The sequence below is a fragment of the Homarus americanus genome, unplaced genomic scaffold, assembly GCF_018991925.1.
Source record: "Homarus americanus isolate GMGI-L3 unplaced genomic scaffold, GMGI_Hamer_2.0 scaffold19318, whole genome shotgun sequence".
In the NCBI taxonomy this organism is placed as follows: Eukaryota; Metazoa; Arthropoda; class Malacostraca; order Decapoda; family Nephropidae; genus Homarus; species Homarus americanus.
In genome coordinates this window covers 2,842,724-2,862,399 of record NW_024732238.1, presented here as the reverse complement: position 1 = coordinate 2,862,399, position 19,676 = coordinate 2,842,724, and the positions used below count along the sequence as shown (strand labels likewise).

Below are 19,676 nucleotides of genomic sequence, written 5' to 3'. Positions count from 1 at the left end.
ATTAATCCCATATGTTCTGTTGTTCCATTTACGCGGATTTCACTTTCCGCGGTACCCTGTGGGTTCAATTGACCGCGTAAATCGGGGTACTACTGTAGTGGTACTGCAATGTGCTTATCTCTGGAGAAGTGAAAGACTTTATCCAGTATGACATAACCAATCATTGCAGGTTTTCTGATTTTTCCTGTACTAACACAATGTAGGTTTCAAGTAAGAACATATGACATGAATGGCTATTAAGCTGATAAATACTTAGTGCAGGTGTAAAATGAGGCTATTTGACCCAGGATAAAAGATATACAGTAGTACTGTGTATTCAATTATTTTTTTATTACCTACAGTATTTACAAAAAACAAATACTGTACTACATGATTGCTCTGAAAAATACTATACACATGTAAAAAAACAAATATTATAAAATGGATGAACTGTATGTATACAGTATTGTCATTATTTATTGTCATTATTATTTCAACTTAACACGATGGACTTATAAATCTGTGAAAACTAACTTGGTAGCCACTGGCTTTAAAATTAAAATATCTAAATCTTGCATAAAAAATTATAATGTACAAATGCTTATGGCACCATAACACACACGTAACATGTTATATGGTGTGTGTGATCACAACCATCCTGTAGTTATCTAGAATGTATTAAATAACCTGAGAACTGACAGTAAGAAACAATGCCAGTTATTGTCACAAACTATGTTTGCTACCGGCACATTACACAGCTTCTTGCAACAAGTATACAATCCAGTATTGTACTGACTTTATAAATGCAACAAAAACATTTCAGTACAGTAGGAATTATATAGTTCAATTATCTTGAATGAATTACTATATACTGGCTAAGTTTACCATTATAAAAATGTGGTCTTCATCTTGTGGGGATTCACTTTGAACTTTCTTGGAATAAAATTTTCTTCTTTGAAATGCCTTAATCCACCTTCTTTCTAGGCTTGTAGATGATAGCAACAATGATAATGAGTGTGTTGAGAACAAAGGAAGTGCCAAAGTTCATCAGTAGTGCAGGGTCTGCTGACTCCACGTAGATTGTGAACAACCGTGCTGCAATGACAACAACTCTATACTCTTCCTATTAATTATATATGGTACACTAGTCAGTAAAATATAATAATAATAATAGCTGTTTTTTGCTTCTCAAAAGTGCCAGTTTTTCTAAAGAGTTCACTAACACTTGTAATACTACAAGGTTAAGGAACAGAGATTAAAAAAGAAAAAAATACTACAATAAAGATAACAAAAAGTTAGTTAATATAACCTTAATAGTTATACACTAGTAGTACGGTGTAAGAACTTTTTATTACCGATATATTTTATTTAAGATATTAAATTTTTTAAGTTTAGAAAACCACTTTAAAACCCTAGGGAAGATAAGATTGACCTATACTGTACTAGTAAAATGCCCCCAGGAAGAGCCTGTCTTTGGTAAAGAACTCCGAGATCTTTAATGACCAGAGACTCCAAGAGGAGGTTGGGAATATGTTGTAAGTAAAGACCCCTTTTCATAAATGTTGAGAATTTTTGTGTATAGCTCGGTCACATAAATGGATGGTTCCTGGAATCTCAGTCAACCTACCAGCTCGTTGACATAAGTACAGTCGGGGTCAAGATTTCAACTCTGTTTCAACAAAATCAATTTCTACATTATTTGTTCAAGTTACCATACAATATTCAAACTGGAATTAGATGGACGATATTTACATTTCTTACACTAATACAAGTGATAACTCTGCCGCTGTGCTACAGGTCATGTAAAACAAGGACTGGATGAGGATACTTACTGATACTTGTGTAAGAAGAGATGCACCAGGTTGGAATAGATACCGACTCAGAATTCTTGGAACGAATGATGGCTAACAAAGCAACCACCTTGCTGCTGGCTGATATTGGTGTACACATACCCTGTAACAAAGCATACATGATAATTTACTGTACTTCTCAATAAACAAATAAGGTAGGGTCATAACAGGTAGGGACAGACACACACTGGCTGCATGTTTGAAAATAGGAATTAAATTTTCAAGAATTATGTTAATACTGTATGTAGTTCAAGTATGGGTCAGATACCCTGACTCAAGTTACACCTCCCTCATCCAGGTGCCAGCCTTTGTTTCCAACCTTCCTCTTCTGATAGTGAAGGTTGTGACAGGAAGGGATGGCCAATTGCACTGTAATATTTACCCCTTAGTGCCGTGGTGGGTAATAAGCTAGACAGCAGCCAATGAAAAGTAACTGACTCAAGTTACCCTACAAGATTTTGGTGGTTTATGTAAAAGCTGTAATAAAACTACAGCATGGTGTCAATATTTCTCACTGAATCTACCAATACTATCCTAAAATTTACTGAAAATATCCCACATTATGAAACAAAATGCAAAATTCAATAACTTACCACCAACGTTTTTATGAGGCTGTTAGGAAGTGTGCCAGATGCAATAGAATATGCAAAACAGGGTAGAGCAGCAACAGGTAAAATTTCAACTGGTGAAAGCCGACCAGACAATGCCAGAAACAATGTTAGCATCACCACATCTTGTACGATTAATAACGGATACTCAAAATATGTAGTGAGGGCATAAGCAGAGTACACATTATAGCTGAACATGATGGAGTAACTGCAAAAGAAGAGACAGGAAGAATGTCAAGTCTTCATGCAACAAAATCAATGCTACAACTTTAATATTTTTTGGTCAATACTATACACTTCAGTACATATACAGTACAATATTGTGCACTTATACATAGTTACTGGTACTGTACATTAAATTAAAATGAGGATAAGTTCTTTACTATTGTATTTTCAATGTCTTACACTGAAAGGTATATTGAAGGAGTATCTCTAAGTACTGTATAAGGAACTAATATTTTACTATAATATTGGGCTCAAAGTTCCCTACTTTTGGAACAGGTAACCAGGGCCCTCACTAAGTTAGGGCAACACTACAACACAGTAATAACATAACACTACAACACAAAACTGCAACACACAAATAGTAGCTAGCACAACACTACAACACAGTAATAACAAAACACTACAACACACAAAAAGTAGCTAGCACAACACTACACCACAGTAATAACACAACACTACAAGTCACAGTAGTATCAACACTACAACACAACACAGTAGTAACACAACACAAAACTGCAACACACAAATAGCTAGCACAACACTACAACACTTCGACTCACAGTAGCAATTAACCTAACACATTAGTTACACAACAACACACCGTAGTATCACTTAGTAACAACACAAAGTAGTAAGGTTACTCTACAACCTAATCAAAACTCTAAAACACAGTTGCCATAACATGTAACACTAACACAAGCTTCAACAAACAATACAATATTACAATACACAACACAGCAGTAACATGTGACTACAGAAACAGAACACAACACCTACAACATACAGCAGTAACAACAGTCGCTACAACACAAACCAGTACACTACAGTAACAGCAATACACAGCAACACTACTACAGCAATACACAGCAACACTACTGCAGCAATACACAACAACACTACTACAGCAATACACAACAACACTACTACAGCAATACACAGCAACACTACTACAGCAATACACAGCAACACTACTGCAGCAATACACAGCAACACTACTGCAGCAATACACAGCAACACTACTACAGCAATACACAGCAACACTACTACAGCAACACACAGCAACACTACTGCAGCAATACACAGCAACAGGCCTACTACAGCAATACACAGCAACACCACTACAGCAAACACATTAGCAACACTACTGCAGCAATACAGCAATGTGTGCAAAAAGTAACACTACTACACACACAGCAAACACTACTGCAGCAACACACAGCAACACTACTAGCAATACACACAACACTACTACAAATACATGGTAACACTACTGCAGCAATACACAGCAACACCATCAGCAATACACAGCAACACTAGTTTACAGTGAAATACATGGCACACACAGCAAATATGAATACAACAATTACTGCAAGAAACACACAGCAACACTACTGCCACAGCAATACAGCAACACTACAACAGCAATACACAGCACACTACTGCAGCAACACACAAGCAACACTACTACAGCAACACACAGCAACACCACAACAGCACACACAGCAAACACTACTACAGCAATACACAGAAGAAACACCACTAAAGGCACACACAGCAACACCACTGCAACATAGCAACACTACCAGCAATACACACAACACTTACAGCAATACACCAACACTACTACAGCAATACACAGCAACACTACTACAGCAATACACAGCAACACTACTACAGCAATACACAGCAACACTACTACAGCAATACACAGCAACACTACTACAGCAATACACAGCAACACTACTACAGCAATACACAGCAACACTACAACAGCAATACACAGAGCAACACTACAACAGCAATACACAGCAACACTACTACAGCAATACAAAGCAACACTACTACAGCAATACACAGCAACACTACTACAGCAACATTAACTTACTATAGCAGCAGTCATTCACTCACCTTGTTAACTCCAGTAGAATACTTGCCAAGCTTAAGCCTTTCACAGACTTCTCTTTGGCCAGTTTAATAATCTGTGGTACCTTGTTGAAACCACAGAGTCCTATTGTGGTGACATCGCAGAAAGTGATTAAGGCGTCAATTATGAGAGACATGATGAGATAACTGGGCCAGCACCATGAACCGCTGCGTCCTCCCCTCACTCACCGGCGCCCATCACTGGCACGACCCAGCGGCTTTAACTCGATAGTCTCTCCTCTTGTAAACATCATAAACCAAGTAGAAATATATATTATGGAGTAAAACATCTATATACTATATTGTAGGTAAACAAAGTAATACAAAATAAGGGCGATATTATTTATTATTTTATCGTATGCTATAAAAGATTTGTATAACTAATAATTTTAATATTACAAACTATTAACAACATCTGTATCCATCTTTTTTTCTGATTGGCAGATTCTCTCTTTAAACTTTGGTTTTAAACGTATTATTACTTAGGAAATTATGGTTTTACTCAGAACCGTATTGTTAGATATGTATTTTAGGTTCCACTTTTGAATGAAATCCGAATTCGGGAAGACCGGAAAATGTATAAGTGTTAAACGCTTAATATCACTCTCACCCAACAAAGAAAAGCCCGTTTGAAATTGCATAAGGTAACCCATAGGGCAAATGTCAATGTGAAAGTAGAAAACCTCTAGTATTTCCATGATCAAATTATACATACATCTTAATGGACTGTGAGAATGACTTACATGTAATGTAATTCATCGCAAAATAAAACTTAGTAATCACGTTACTTGACTGCAATGTAAACCAAGTTAAATCTAAATAGACTCAGTATAACAATACAAGGACGAAACTGTTTATATTAACCTGACTTGTTTAGTATTAATATTTATATAATTTTATCTAGCTTACGTAAAGGTGATGGCACCGGGTGTGAGCTCATTTAAGACCACGACTAGCGCAGGTTCCCGTACATTCTTCAGTGAACACCCAGTACTTGCCAAATACCAACTTTACGTAACAGAAACATACCCGACCGCGCGCCTGGCCAGAATGTCGATCTAAGGGAGAAACAAATAAAGTAAAGTTAAATGTGTTACGGAGGGAGAGGCAGCAGGGACTGGGAGACCATACAACTGATGCAGGGAGGTGCTTGTGTAGCTTACCATCTACTGGTGACGTATGGGGAAGTTCATAACCCATTTACATTACAAGTTATATGTCGGGGTGTTGAAATATAGCACTATTGATACACGATAAGTAGGGAACATTATGACGTTGTTAAGTCATTTATTTTAGATAATGCAATATTCAGTTATATGGTAGCCATACAATTAAATACAAAGAAGTGAAAGGACTAATGTAATGACTTGAATAAACGTACTAATGTAAAACAAATCAAAGTAATGACTAAGTAAGAAATACAACTAATGATGATAGTGTTGGTCTGTTGAAAGAAACTGACAGACTGTGTTTACATTTTAATTCACTTAACCATATTGCCCAGGGACGGATCCAGGAATACCAAAATGAGGGGGAGGTCCAAGAAATTTTGGGTGGGGAAACATAGCAAGCAATATCATGAGCATTTTGATATTAGGAGATATTCTGAGTTCAACAGTAATTACTATTTACTATACAAAAATGCCTGAGTACAGTACTGCATTAAAGAAAAGGCATTATAATTTTCAGGTGAAAAGGAGGAGTCCGGACCAACACCCCCCCCCTCCCTGGATCCGCCCTTGTTGCCCAGTAGCTGTGTCTGTCTCCAATATATACTGTATGTACGAGTATAACTATACAGTGTAGCCTCAGTCATATAGTCACAGCTGCCAGTGACAATATACACTGTTTCCAGACACTACCTTAGGGACGACTGACATAAATAAAGAGTATTTACTGTATGTATTTTGTTTACTTCACCTTAACCCATGAAGTTCAGTCCTACGTTCCCGAGTATGTCATAAAGCAGTGCTGTGTTAATAGTGAGAAATATTGTGAGGATATTTCCTAGTTAACCTCATACAGTTAGTTAACACTGTGCTCCTATAAAGAAGTTTCTATTATCTTATCAGTAGTATTTATCTCTAGTGACCTGATGAGAAGATTTAGGTCACTTGGGGTGAATTATAACCCTCAACTATAACCAGATTCTTTGTTAGTCATTAAGTAAATGTTGGCCGTATAGGAACCATGATGGGGCCTGGCTCTTAACTTGTCTTTCCCCTCACCTTCATTTAAAGTAACTTATGATTTTCACTCCCAAAGAGAGAGAGAGAGAGAGAGAGAGAGAGCGAGAACAGACCATGTAAGGTTGTAGTGAGTAACCGTGCAGGAGGAAGGAACAGAAGACAAGACGTAACAATAAACCGCTACTTGTGGTCACAGGTAACACGTTTGGCTGGGAACCTCATCGCCCTGTGTAGGTTAGAGAAGCTACTACACCTGCACCTAACAAACGCCTTCTGACGTTTTCACTGTGCATTTGATCACTGTTACGAACCCCGCCACCAATTGTCCTGATCTACCTACCCAGCACTACGAACCACGCCATCTAGGGACGAAACACGAGTATGACTCGTCTTAGTTACCACTCCGGGGTTTCCCTTCTCCATATCCTGGTTGTTGTGTCACCTCCTCAAAGTCTTCTTCGTCAGCTTCAGTTCGAGGAGAGTTGACTTCACTCTGGGAAGTGACCACAGGATCACCTATCCTGGAAACCTACGGCACAGTGACTACCTACCGTCTTCTACCATACTCAGCCTTGCTCGTCAGCCATCTCAGCTCCGCACTCAAGTATTTGTAATCTTATGTTGTCTCCCCCATGTCCACTTGCTTCAAATTATTGTATGTTGTATAAATATGTATATACTGTTAATGTTTAGGTTAAGTATGGTTAAGGGTAAATTATAGAAAGCTGAATATTTTGTTAAGGAATTTATGGTACTTTATTATACACAACAAAAACTCGCATCCTTTGTCTACCCTTTTATAGTCCGATTGTCTTTTTTTTTTTGTTGTTGCCTGTTGGGGTCTGGGTAGACTTTTAACTATATTCTAAATCCCCAACTCGTAACAATCATCCATGTCACCGTGGAGACGTGAGGGGTGACTCGGGTGAGGTGAGACATTGGTAGTGAAAGGTGAGGGAGGAAGATGAAATGAAGGTTAGAGGGAGGGGGTGAAGAAGAGGGGACTTAAGGGGAAAAGGGAGGGGATGAGGAGGAGGGAGATGAGAAAGGGAGGTGAAGGAGACGGGTGAGACGGGTGAGAGGGAGGTGAGAGGGAGAGAGGCGTGACAAGAGCAGGAAGAGGCAGAGCAACAGATAATGAGGGAGGATGCTGGTGATGAGCTAGGATGTTTGACTGATACACTGTCGGGAGCGGCTACTGATAATGCTGTGTGTGTGTGTGTGTGTGTGTGTGTGTGTCTATACGTATGCAAGTATGTATGTGAATATGTCTGTGTGTTTATATGTATGTTTATATAAAAGCAGCGTGAGTCTATAATGTTTACATGTACAGTGTGTGTGTGTGTGTGAGTGTGTTTGTATGTATATATGTACGTACGTGTGTCTGAGTGTGTGTACATTTGTGTGTGTGTGTATGAGAGAGAGAGAGAGAGAGAGAGATCATATAATCTACAATAAATATTGATGGTTAAAGAGCTGACCTCTGGAGTATAGGTGTATCAATAGAGAGGTGTGAGTATAGAGTGTAGCGGTGTGGCCCTCGTACTCGACCTGGCCCTAGTACTCGACCTGGTCCTAGTACTCGACCTGGCCCTAGTACTCGACCTGACCCTAGTACTCGACCTGGTCCTAGTACTCGACCTGGCCCTAGTACTCGACCTGACCCTAGTACTCGACCTGGTCCTAGTACTCGACCTGGTCCTAGTACTCGACCTGACCCTAGTACTCGACCTGGTCCTAGTACTCGACCTGGTCCTAGTACTCGACCTGGTCCTAGTACTCGACCTGGTCCTAGTACTCGACCTGACCCTAGTACTCGACCTGGTCCTAGTACTCACAGTTCAAAAGTCTTAATAAAAGTTATGATGAAATTATTCTTATACAAAATTGGATACTAAAACAGTCAACAGTTAATCCAGGTATAAACTGGAGCCCCTAGAGTCAGCCTAGAGTGAAGCGCAACTGTACGTACCTCAGACACTTGTGCAGCGGGGAGAGGTAAACGCCTGTGTGTGAATCTCTTGTTTACTTGTTGGCGCTATGACAGATACCAGATCTCATCGTGGAATTATAATATAAATTTCGTGGATATTTTTGCTTCTTATTTTTCCTAATAGTTGCAACACAATTGGTGCATTTTCGCGTAAGACATTATTTAACACAAACAATATTTTTGTTGTCTAATAATACTCGATAAATTACAGTATCAGTTTATTCACTTTGCACTATGTAAAGACATTAACAATAAATATGTAAAGCTATAATGACATGATCACAGATATTAACTTTGTGACATAAGTTTAAGGCAAGTTAGGTGCCGCCCAGTTAACTGTTTCCTCTTGATCACCAGGACAATAATATGATTCACCACCAGCACCCTTGTTTAGGTGGCAACCCAGCAGAATTTTTTGCATTATCAATATTATTTTATCATCTTGGTCACTTGTCAGCTAACTTAATATTTTTATGTGAATGTAGCAACACTTTTTCAGGTACTCCTCTCCACTAACTAACGTTCAACTATTGTAAACTGAAGTTAATCGTAATCAAGTCACAATTATGACTTCTAGTTTTACGTATACTAATATATACTAAAGTGCTACATCATTACCATGCTACACAATCCTCTTCACAACTTCAACAACAGATTCGTACAAAAAATAACTTCCACATTAAATTTAATTTATTACGGTCTCACAATTTCTTCCCAGGATGATGAAATTACCAAACCAGCTGATCACAGTTAACAGCTATGCCACTACATAATCACCTTGGCCTTGTTTATTTTATATAGATATATACGCTCCACCATTTATCAGAGGGTATCAACTAGTACAACTATATTGCTGAAAACAGTTGAGGTAAGTATTGGAAGTGCGTACTAACTTATTTCCGTTCAATACTGCCTCGGCGGGGGACGAGGCGCTTCCCGGAGGTTTCATCATTTACCGTGTACGACGGTCAGATAACCGAGGGTCAACTTTGTAACTTTTTCATATAACTCAGTAATTTTTTTAGTTCTTGTTTGAGGATCAAGATTATAAAGGTTCACTATACACTACATAATTTTAACGAGGCTACACAGTGTTCAGGAAGACTAGAATGGCATCAACACGTCTTACTTGATATAAACATTATATTATGTATATATTAATACATTATAATTGCACAAATTAGTTAGCTTAAATATACAGTATATAAAAGTATAGAACACATAATTTACGGTCACAATATACGAATTACGTGTCAAAGGTTTACACGGCAGTAAGACGTAATACTGTTTCCTCACTGACAGTCTTGTTGCTATGTGGACGAAGTGATTATATACACCAGGATTGGCAGGTAATGGGCAGAGTGAAGTGATAACTTTGGTGGTAATAGCTTTGATAATTTTACATTTAACTCTACAGTACAGAGTGTAATCACATATCTCGGCAGTGACATTAAGTTGCAGGGGAGAGGATCCACCAAAATACTTGTAGTGGATCCTCTCCCCTACAAAGTAAAACCTCCCGAACGTAATCCATATTTTTTCCTCTGACTGGTAAAGTGTATATTCTTGAACGCAAATTATGTGCAGTAAACTGCCGTCTAATTATGTCTTACTACTTACTGAGCTGAAGCGAAAATTTAGTTTAATAGATTAAAACATTTCCACCATTAATATATCTAGTACACTAAAAGCCTTACGTTCCCAAAATGGTCATAAGTATTTTTTTTTACATAAACATATCATAATTATAATGTCTTAGCTTTAAAGAAAACTATGAAATATCTTGAATAACATCTGTATAGCCACACACATACAACCTGCTATATATACATACAGTACAGTATATTACAGGACACCACTCGTGGGCTTGTCTCAATAATTTGCCAAAACAGACAATTTGTTTGATATTGGTAATATAAAATAAGTTACATGAATTGTGATCAAAGAATTTTGACAAATTTCGTTGTGAATTATAATCACAAATGTCAGGGTATTTATATAGTGCAGTACAGTATATCTATACTGAACAATTTATATTCAATTTTTTTTAATTATTGTCCAAAATTGTCATTTATAATTAATGTTTCTCACAAGATCTATTGCCAAATATAAGTGTTTCACCGAGTCTAATATTTATATGGTCTACAAAACCTCACATTAATTTGTATATAATTTCTGAAAGACATGGTCCTACACATTTTGCGTGTTTGTCAATATAAAACTCATAATTCAGACAAAGATATCAACATCAACATGAAGAATAGTTTCTACACTAACACTGGGCATTGGAGGACAAACAATGGGGGGATTAAGCAAGCCACTGGCTTCTCGCCCCGTCACAACGGTAATAAAGATAAATAAGTTAATATATTGCCTAAATATTAGGCAACTACATGTATTCTACTAATCTGGGTTCAGTCATTTTCAGTGCACCTAAATTTGGAATTACTACACAGTATTTTGAATTTGTGTTTCTGGTTAGTTATAAGCTGAGAAAAATGGCATCAGGTGAAGTCCACGTTATGGCCTTCTCATTTGTAATTTCACGTCACCTACTTCACTGCATCAACTTTTTTCTCAGTAGAGAACTATACAAACTCGTAGTTTCACTTATAAGATTATCAAAAAGCTCGGTGGATAAAGCCTCTTTTATTTCTAACTCTTCCTGACCAAATTTATGCCAAAGTTTATCGTCCGCCCTCACCTCCGCCACCACCACATTCTGTACGAGTCGCTCAGTCAACTGTTGGTGTTGGTAAGACTCGTTGTCATCAGCGTTGAGGAGAGAACTGTTTCTAAACACTTGTAGGCCAGATGGGGTGAGTTGGCTGTTGTCTTCTTTCATTTGTAAAACACCGAGAACTCTACTTTGTACTAAATGAACTGGATAATTCACACACAACGACATCGCGTGAGAATAATGTTCATTACATTCAGACATTATGGATCTGACTAGATTAAACATTAGTAACTTATTAAAGCTTCTACCACCATAATATATACTATCATCACAGACGGCATTAGTACATGTACCCTCAGGACAAGGAACGCTCACCTCATCCACATTATTCACAAAAACACAGGATTGTATCAATTCCTTGAGTTGGGGCTCTAAAATTTCTCGTTTTCTCTCAATACCACAACTGTCAAGTGAGTTTTCTTTGATAACTTGGTCTTTGGAGGTCAACGACAGTGGACTTTCACTTTCACTCGCTGGTCTGTACACTTTGATGGTGTTGTTGTTGTTATGGAAGGTGACGGGGAATACTTCTTCATACTTTTCTCCTCTATTTTTGCATGTAAACTTCTCATTTACCTGGAAAAGAATGCAAAAATAAATTACCATCAATCTATGGCATTTTTGCCGGTAAATTATATCATACAATAACTATAAAAATTATAAAGAATTGATGGCAGAGAATATGAAAGAAAGCATAAGATAAAAAATAAATATGAAATTACAAGAGATAATAAAAACTATAGAGGCTAGACATTGTAAATCGAGGACCATAAGACAAACAAAACATTAATAAAGGTAAAATCAAAAGAGGAAGGAAGATATAAATGAGAATAAATGGGATTTGAATTAGACAGGAGGAAGAAGACATGTGTGAATACTGTACCACTATAATGACCCAGACGTACAGGTGTGTCATTACTGAAGGTCATTTGATGTTGTCATTACAAAAACTATAAAACAATTAACTTTTATTTAGAATAGTAATAAAAAATATAAAAACGACCGAGTTCATTGAATTCTTGGGAATGACTGATGCCTTAATCAACACTGTAGACAAGAATGTTAACTCTGGCATGACATGCAAATGATTAAACTCATTATTCGTTATGTTAACTGAAGCGTGAGTTAGTGGTGGGCGCAGACCACAGATGAGGGAGGTGGTGGCGCGGACAAAAACAAGCTGGTGTGTGGGAGAGAGAAAGAGGTGACAGTGTCAGGTGGCACCACCCTGTGAAAACTTACTGGCATAGTGGCCCCGTAGGAATAAAAGGCGGCCATGTTGTAGCACTCGAAGACGTCCTCCAGCTCAGATGGTTTCCACACCTCGTCTTCCAGTCGCTTCTCGTCGACGAAGTTCCCATAATAGTCCGTCGTCTCGTCCGTGAAGAAATCTTCGTCGTTCTGACTTTCCGTACATAAATATTTAGGAAGTGAATCAACATCCTCTAGAACAACAGTTTCTTCAGGTGATGTGAGCGCCTTGCCCTCAGCTCTCTGACGGTCACACTCTAGCTTCTTCAGGTCAGCTTCTAGTTTGGCGGCGAAGGACCCCACAAGATGGCTTCTTACTTGCCCATTCTTATAGATGACCGCCCCGCCCTCGGTGCCCATCACCCCGTTAACCAGCGGCTTCCCATGTGTTTTGTGAGACATGTCAGTCGTGTTGTTGGTGGGGGAGCCATGCTGAAGGATGGTGTGGGACACCCCGTTAAGTGTAGGTTTAGGCTGCTGGCTGGTCTTAAGACGTGGAAGGTGTTTGGGCTGTGGCTGTGTGTGAGGCTTGGGCTGCTGGAGTAAGGGGGGCTGCTGTGTGGCTGTGTTCGGGGCGCCCTCAGACAGTGCCACGGGATTGACGTAGCAGAAGGGGTGCTCCACCTGCAGCTGTGGACACAAAATATCTTAATAACACAATATGGACGGTAAAACAAAGTACATTAAACCTTTATCATGTAACCGTTTATCATTTAATTATAAATCTGATGAGTACTGTTACTTAATACAAGTACTGTATAATTATAGTAACGAACCTTTTCACAGTCGAACCAGGCGCCGTCTTGCTCCTCCTGACGTCTCCAGCAGCCAGGTTTGAGGGACCCACATTGGAAACATCCAACCAGGAGAAGCCTGACCGATGACGTCACATACTGGACAGAGGCCACCACCGACGAGGCCACCTCCCTGGGGGAGGAGGGCGACCGCCATGTTGAATCCCTGGTAGACGGCGCCATGACGCACCACGGCTAGTCATTATGTGGTGGATAAGAGCAACAGGGGCATGGAGGGTGCCCAGGCTGCCAGCCACGGCTCTAGCACCACTACTGTATTCTTACTCATTTTGATTTATTGTAGAAGCCGTAAATCTCTTCTTTGCATACTGCTCAGTGTAATACTTGAGGAAGCACTACACTTCTGAGTACCAGAATAAGTCCTTCTGTCAATATTGTTCAATCTGAGTTCACTGAATCTTTAATCACTCCTGTTGAAAAAGGAAAAACATTAAGCAACGTAACTGTTACTGTTAAATATATACAGACAGAGTAAAGGCACATTATAGCATTAATGAAGGCATCAATAGACAACTAGGTGAGTGTCATCTGGCCTCTGGAGGGGGTCCCGTTGATGACAGCACCACACTACAGTACTGCCTTAATCTCTAATACTGTGTTGGTGTGTCTCAAGTCGTTGTTTTCTTTAACCACCGAAAACTATTATCAATGCGCGAACCGTTACCATGGCAACACTTGGGTCAATTTTAGCGTGATTTGCAGCAAACGTTTATCACGTGGACCTGGCGACATGTTGGTGCAAATCTACAAAGCTGTTGTGAGTTATTTTGTGACACTCGCCAAGACTTCCCAGTAACTCGCTCATGAGTGATAACTTCCCGGAATGTTGTCAGTCTGGTATAGTTATTGGCCAGCTCTTCTTAATACTCCTTCCTTCAGGGAAACTTTAATATTGTCTCACCATAAAATATTTGTAGTTTGGCAATAACGAATGACGTGTTTTATGCCCATGATAATAATGATATAAAATATGAAAACTGATCTTGATCTAAATGGTAAATAAATAGAGTTGACGAGTTACACAAGACGGTGAAGCCATAATATAGTTCCTGGGCGAGGCACTACACTACACTACACTACACTACACTACATTGTATTCTTCACGCTATTAATCCACCACACTATGTCCTTCACGCTATTGGTCCACCACACTGTGTTCTTCACGCTTATTGGTCCACCACAATGTGTTCTTCACGCTTATTGGTCCACCACACTATGATCTTCACGCTTATTGGTCCACCACATTATGATCTTCACGATTATTGGTCCACCGCACTTTATCCTTCACGCTATTGGTCCACCGCACTATGTCCTTCATGCTATTGGTCCACCGAACTATGTCCTTCACGCTATTGGTCCACTGCACTATGTCCTTCACGCTATTGGTCCACCACACTATGTCCTTCACTCTATTGGTCCACAGCACTATGTCCTTCACGCTATTGGTCCACCACACTATGTCCTTCACGCTATTGGTCCACTGCACTATGTCCTTCACGCTATTGGTCCACCACACTATGTCCTTCACTCTATTGGTCCACAGCACTATGTCCTTCACGCCATTGGTCCACCACACTATGTCCTTCACGCTATTGGTCCACCACACTATGTCCTTCACGCTATTGGTCCACCACATGTCCTTCACTCTATTGGTCCACAGCACTATGTCCTTCACGCTATTGGTCCACCACTATATCCTTCACGCTATTGGTCCACTGCACTATGTCCTTCACGCTATTGGTCCACCACACTATGTCCTTCACTCTATTGGTCCACAGCACTATGTCCTTCACGCCATTGGTCCACCACACTATGTCCTTCACGCTATTGGTCCACCACACTATGTCCTTCACGCTATTGGTCCACCACACTATGTCCTTCACTCTATTGGTCCACAGCACTATGTCCTTCACGCTATTGGTCCACCACACTATGTCCTTCACGCTATTGGTCCACTGCACTATGTCCTTCACGCTATTGGTCCACCACACTATGTCCTTCACTCTATTGGTCCACAGCACTATGTCCTTCACGCCATTGGTCCACCACACTATGTCCTTCACGCTATTGGTCCACCACACTATGTTCTCAGCGGAAAGAACTTTAATTCATCTTCAAGACAAACTGCTGAGACCCGCGTCACCGTAGACGGTTGGGGCAGGATAACAACAATAATGACCGCACATGTTATTACACCAGCCATGGTACAGCGACGCCACAGCTACGGTACAGCCATGGTACAGCGACGCCACAGCTACGGTACAGCCACGGTACAGTAATGTTGCAGGTAAAATGGGCCTCAAACCTAATGTTAACCTACTGTACCTTAGCGCTGTTACCCTTAAGGAACTGGGGTTTGTTCAGACTGGGATCCCTCAGGACTGGGAGATAACTTACTTACGAGGGTCCAGCAGGACTTAGGAATATTACAGACTGGGGCCTCTGAGAGCAGTCATGGTCAGTACTGCCCACTACCACTGGTACAGGATGGCTGTTGTGCAGGGCTTGGTGTAGCTTGGTGTAGGGCCTGGTGTAGGGCCTGGTGCAAGATCTGGTGTAGGGCCTGGTGTAGGGCCTGGTGTAGGGCCTGGTGTAAGATCTGGTGTAGGATCTGGTGTATGGCCTGGTGTAGGGCCTGGTATAGGATCTGGTGTAGGACCTGATGTAGGGCCTGGTATAGGGCCTGGTGTAAGGCCTGATGTAGTGCCTGGTGTAGGATCTGGTGTAGGGCCTGGTGTAGGACCTGGTGTAGGGCCTGGTGTAGGGCCTGGTGTAGGCTTGGTGTAGGATCTTGTGTAGGGCCTGGTGTAGGGCCTGGTGTAAGGCCTGGTGTAGGATCTGGTGTAGGGCCTCACCGTTCACTAACACTTGTAGTGGACACCTTAACACAATAACTTAACTACTGTACACATTAAAGAGTGGAGAATAATAGTTCCAAGTTTCCACAGTAAATACTTCAGCCACATTGGTCAACGTAATGTTACAGTAAAATATATCTTTGGTATTTTGTTCAAACTATCACACTGTGTTTCCACAAACCACACGCTACACTGCACATCCACGACCTTCACCACCTACAGCAGGTAGAGTGTCCCGGGAGGGAGGGAGCGAGGGGGAGAGTGTACACCAAGCTGGCGCTCCACTACTACTGCGCCCCGCCATGATAACGCCAGTGAGTCAGTGCACCACCCCGTTAGACTCACCTCTTGTGTCTCTCTCTCCGTCAGCCCGCTCCTGCCCCTGCTGCTCCTGCTGCTGTTGGTGGTACTACTGAAGGTGGACTAGTGCTCAGCTGGTGGCCCACCTTGGTCTCTCAGCCAGCCTCGGGTTAATGCTCACACCAGCTACTTCATACAGTAATCTGGGCATAAACTTACAGGACCTTGACTTTCCACAGGTGACGACATAATACTGGACGAGACTTAAAGGCTGTAATCTTATCACCCTATTACAGATACCTTACTTCTGCCTCACAACCACTTACAGATTGTGTGAGAACGAGTGCTATAGGACCTGCTGGCTGCTGATACCTCATAAAACACAGGCGTCTATAATTACTGCGTAGCTCCTGACTCACACCCGGGGCACAGTGACACTCCGACACCCCAGTATTCCTCGCCCGTCACAACACATTATTGTGAGACATGACTGGACTTTGATTTACAAAATATACCATTCAGTGAGCGGAGACCAACTAGTACTACCGCTGGATCATAACTCTGCGTCAAATAATAATAATAATAATAATTCCTCAGTCAATCGTCATCCAAGAATACACTTAGTTCACAGGTAGACAGTTCCGCATCTGTAAATAGACCGCGAAGGTAAACAGTTTCAATAATATTCCTAAATCGCGTAGAATAGGTTATGTAAGTTCTAACAAGGAGATTATAATGTGGGAATATATATTATTGTTTATTTACGGAGTGTTAGAACAATACAAAGTTGTTATCATTTATCCGAGAGAAACTAAACGTTATGGTAGGTGACCGCTGGTGAGTGTTCATATGACCGCTGGTGAGTGTTGGGTGACTCACGGCTCTCTCCACCCTCCCTCCCTGTTACTTCCCCTCCATTCTCCCTCCTTTCACTCCATCCTGCCGTTTGTCTCCCTTCTTCAACTCCCCTCCTTCATTCCCCCCTTCCTCCTCCCACTCCCTTTTATCATTCCCTTTTCCCCTGTTTACTCCCACTCCCTGTTTATCACTTCCCCCTTCCTCTTCCCAGTCCCCGCCACCCTCCCGACATTCCTCCTCCCTTCTCCCACTCCCCCTTCTTCCCTCCACTCCTTCCTTCCTCCTACTCCCCCTTTTACTCCTCATAAGATCCAACTTTGACAGGAAGAAAAACATTGAAAAAATGACGAACATTCACATAAAGAGATATAAAAGAATAAACAATGGTTAATGAGAGAAAGAAGAAACAAAAGAAGGAAATACAATACACGTAAGAGAGAGAGAGAGAGAGAGAGAGAGAGAGAGAGAGAGAGAGAGAGAGAGAGAGAGACGGTTGTACATGTCTTGAGTATTTTGTCATATTTTTTTACTTTATGATGGACCCAGTGACGTGACATGACAGCGTACCCCCTAAACAACACACACATACACACACACACTTTTGTACATACATACACGGTGTACTTGACGATAGAGCAGTGTGTGTGTGTGTGTGTGTGTGTGTGTGTGTGTGTGTAAGCAGGTAGACTGGTGTGTGTGCAACTGAGGACAACTCCACCCTTACCACACCTACGGTCGTCGCCCACACACACACACACACACATTGCTCTATCATCAAGTACACCGTGTATGTATGTACGAATGTGTGTGTGTGTGTGTGTGTGTAGAACCTGATCACTACAACAGTTTACACAACACACATCAACACTGTAGAGGTACCAGCGGATCCCAACACCTCCCTGTCTCCAGCACACACATCACCGCTACACCTACACAGAACACATACCAGCTTGTGTAAATATCTAAAACAACACACCTAAAATAACTGCGTAATAGCCACACAAGTTACGGTACATAACACACGCTGATCACCTTCATCACACGAGAGTACTGTAGCTAACTGACCGGTATATAAGATAATTGTAATTCCTGGTTTAGATTTAACTGTTGTGGGGATAATATACAGTGCATAAGGTCGTGGGTTATGGGAGTAATAATAACGCTATGCTTCGAGGCGTCATGTTGCAGTCACAATAACACAGTTCCACCTGAGCAGGCATCAGTCACACTCTCTCCATCAGGCAGCAGTAGCATCCCACACAAGGTACATCTAGTGACCAACACAGATAAGGAGTTCACTGTACACTTCCACTTAGTCACGGGTCGATAAACTACTCACAGGAAACACTCGTAAGATTTAAATGGCCAACACCACTACCGCTGGGGTTTAAAAATGGCGGACTGTGATCGCTTCCCACAGGTTGCGTCGGCTGAAGGACTGCGTGTGGCCAGGGAGTTTCTCTCTTGTCGTACTGTTTCGTGTGTGTCACTCCTTAGTGTTCATTGTGACTAGAATCTTCCTGATCTTTAAGAAATCACTTACAATAATCACAAATTGTATGGAAGAGGATCAACAGCACTGTTTGTGATGGCATTGTGATATATTCATTTACACCGCGGCGCCACACACAACAGGGGGAGAAAAACAATGAAAATTTGGCAGGAGTGGAAGTGAGGAGGAAGAGGAGGCTGGAGGCAGGAACCTAGTGAAGGGGGGGTAGGAAATAGCCAATCTGGTGGTGGTTAGGTCATTGTCAACTACTTCCTTAACTTGTCCCATTCATACGGAGTTTCTACAGTTAGGTGGACCAGTTAAATACACCAACCACGGTACACCGAAGTGGGAAGGTATAGTCCAGGGTGGCAGGGCGCCTTATACCTTACTGTGGCGTGTAAGGTCGACGTATTCCTTATATGCATACAAGAGGTAAAGCTACGGGGGTGATTTTTTTCAGCTCAATCATGGCTACTTTATGGAGACTCTACCTTGGGCTAGACAACTGTTGATCTGTAATTTTAGAATATCACACAAGGTTATCTTGATTTAATCCTTGGGACCTGTAGAGCTCAGTTGACATAGTAAACTG

At 41.0% G+C, this 19,676-nt stretch overlaps 2 protein-coding genes across 4 annotated transcripts; both read right to left on the bottom strand.

Annotated features, from left to right (window-relative positions):
• Positions 1-306: 306 nt before the first annotated feature.
• LOC121868307 (solute carrier family 66 member 3-like) lies at positions 307-4,808 on the bottom strand. Its single transcript, XM_042368776.1, has 4 exons — positions 4,571-4,808; positions 2,423-2,645; positions 1,812-1,932; positions 307-1,074 (listed from the first exon to the last, which is right to left on the bottom strand). The coding sequence occupies exons 1-4, from the start codon at positions 4,720-4,722 to the stop codon at positions 944-946; spliced, it is 627 nt and encodes a 208-aa protein (XP_042224710.1). The 5' UTR covers positions 4,723-4,808; the 3' UTR covers positions 307-943.
• Positions 4,809-8,972: 4,164 nt separating this feature from the next.
• On the bottom strand, positions 8,973-19,015 carry LOC121868306. Of its 3 annotated transcripts, none has more exons than XM_042368772.1 (4): positions 18,929-19,015; positions 13,535-13,983; positions 12,750-13,388; positions 8,973-12,083 (listed from the first exon to the last, which is right to left on the bottom strand). In XM_042368772.1, exons 2-4 carry the CDS (start codon positions 13,733-13,735, stop codon positions 11,325-11,327), a joined length of 1,599 nt encoding a protein of 532 aa, XP_042224706.1. In that variant the 5' UTR covers positions 13,736-13,983; positions 18,929-19,015; the 3' UTR covers positions 8,973-11,324. The 3 variants fall into 3 exon arrangements, with proteins under 3 accessions (XP_042224706.1, XP_042224708.1, XP_042224707.1); XM_042368774.1 differs by lacking the exon at positions 18,929-19,015 and adding an exon at positions 16,613-17,280; XM_042368773.1 differs by lacking the exon at positions 18,929-19,015 and adding an exon at positions 16,652-17,280.
• Between the last annotated feature and the right edge of the window lie 661 nt (positions 19,016-19,676).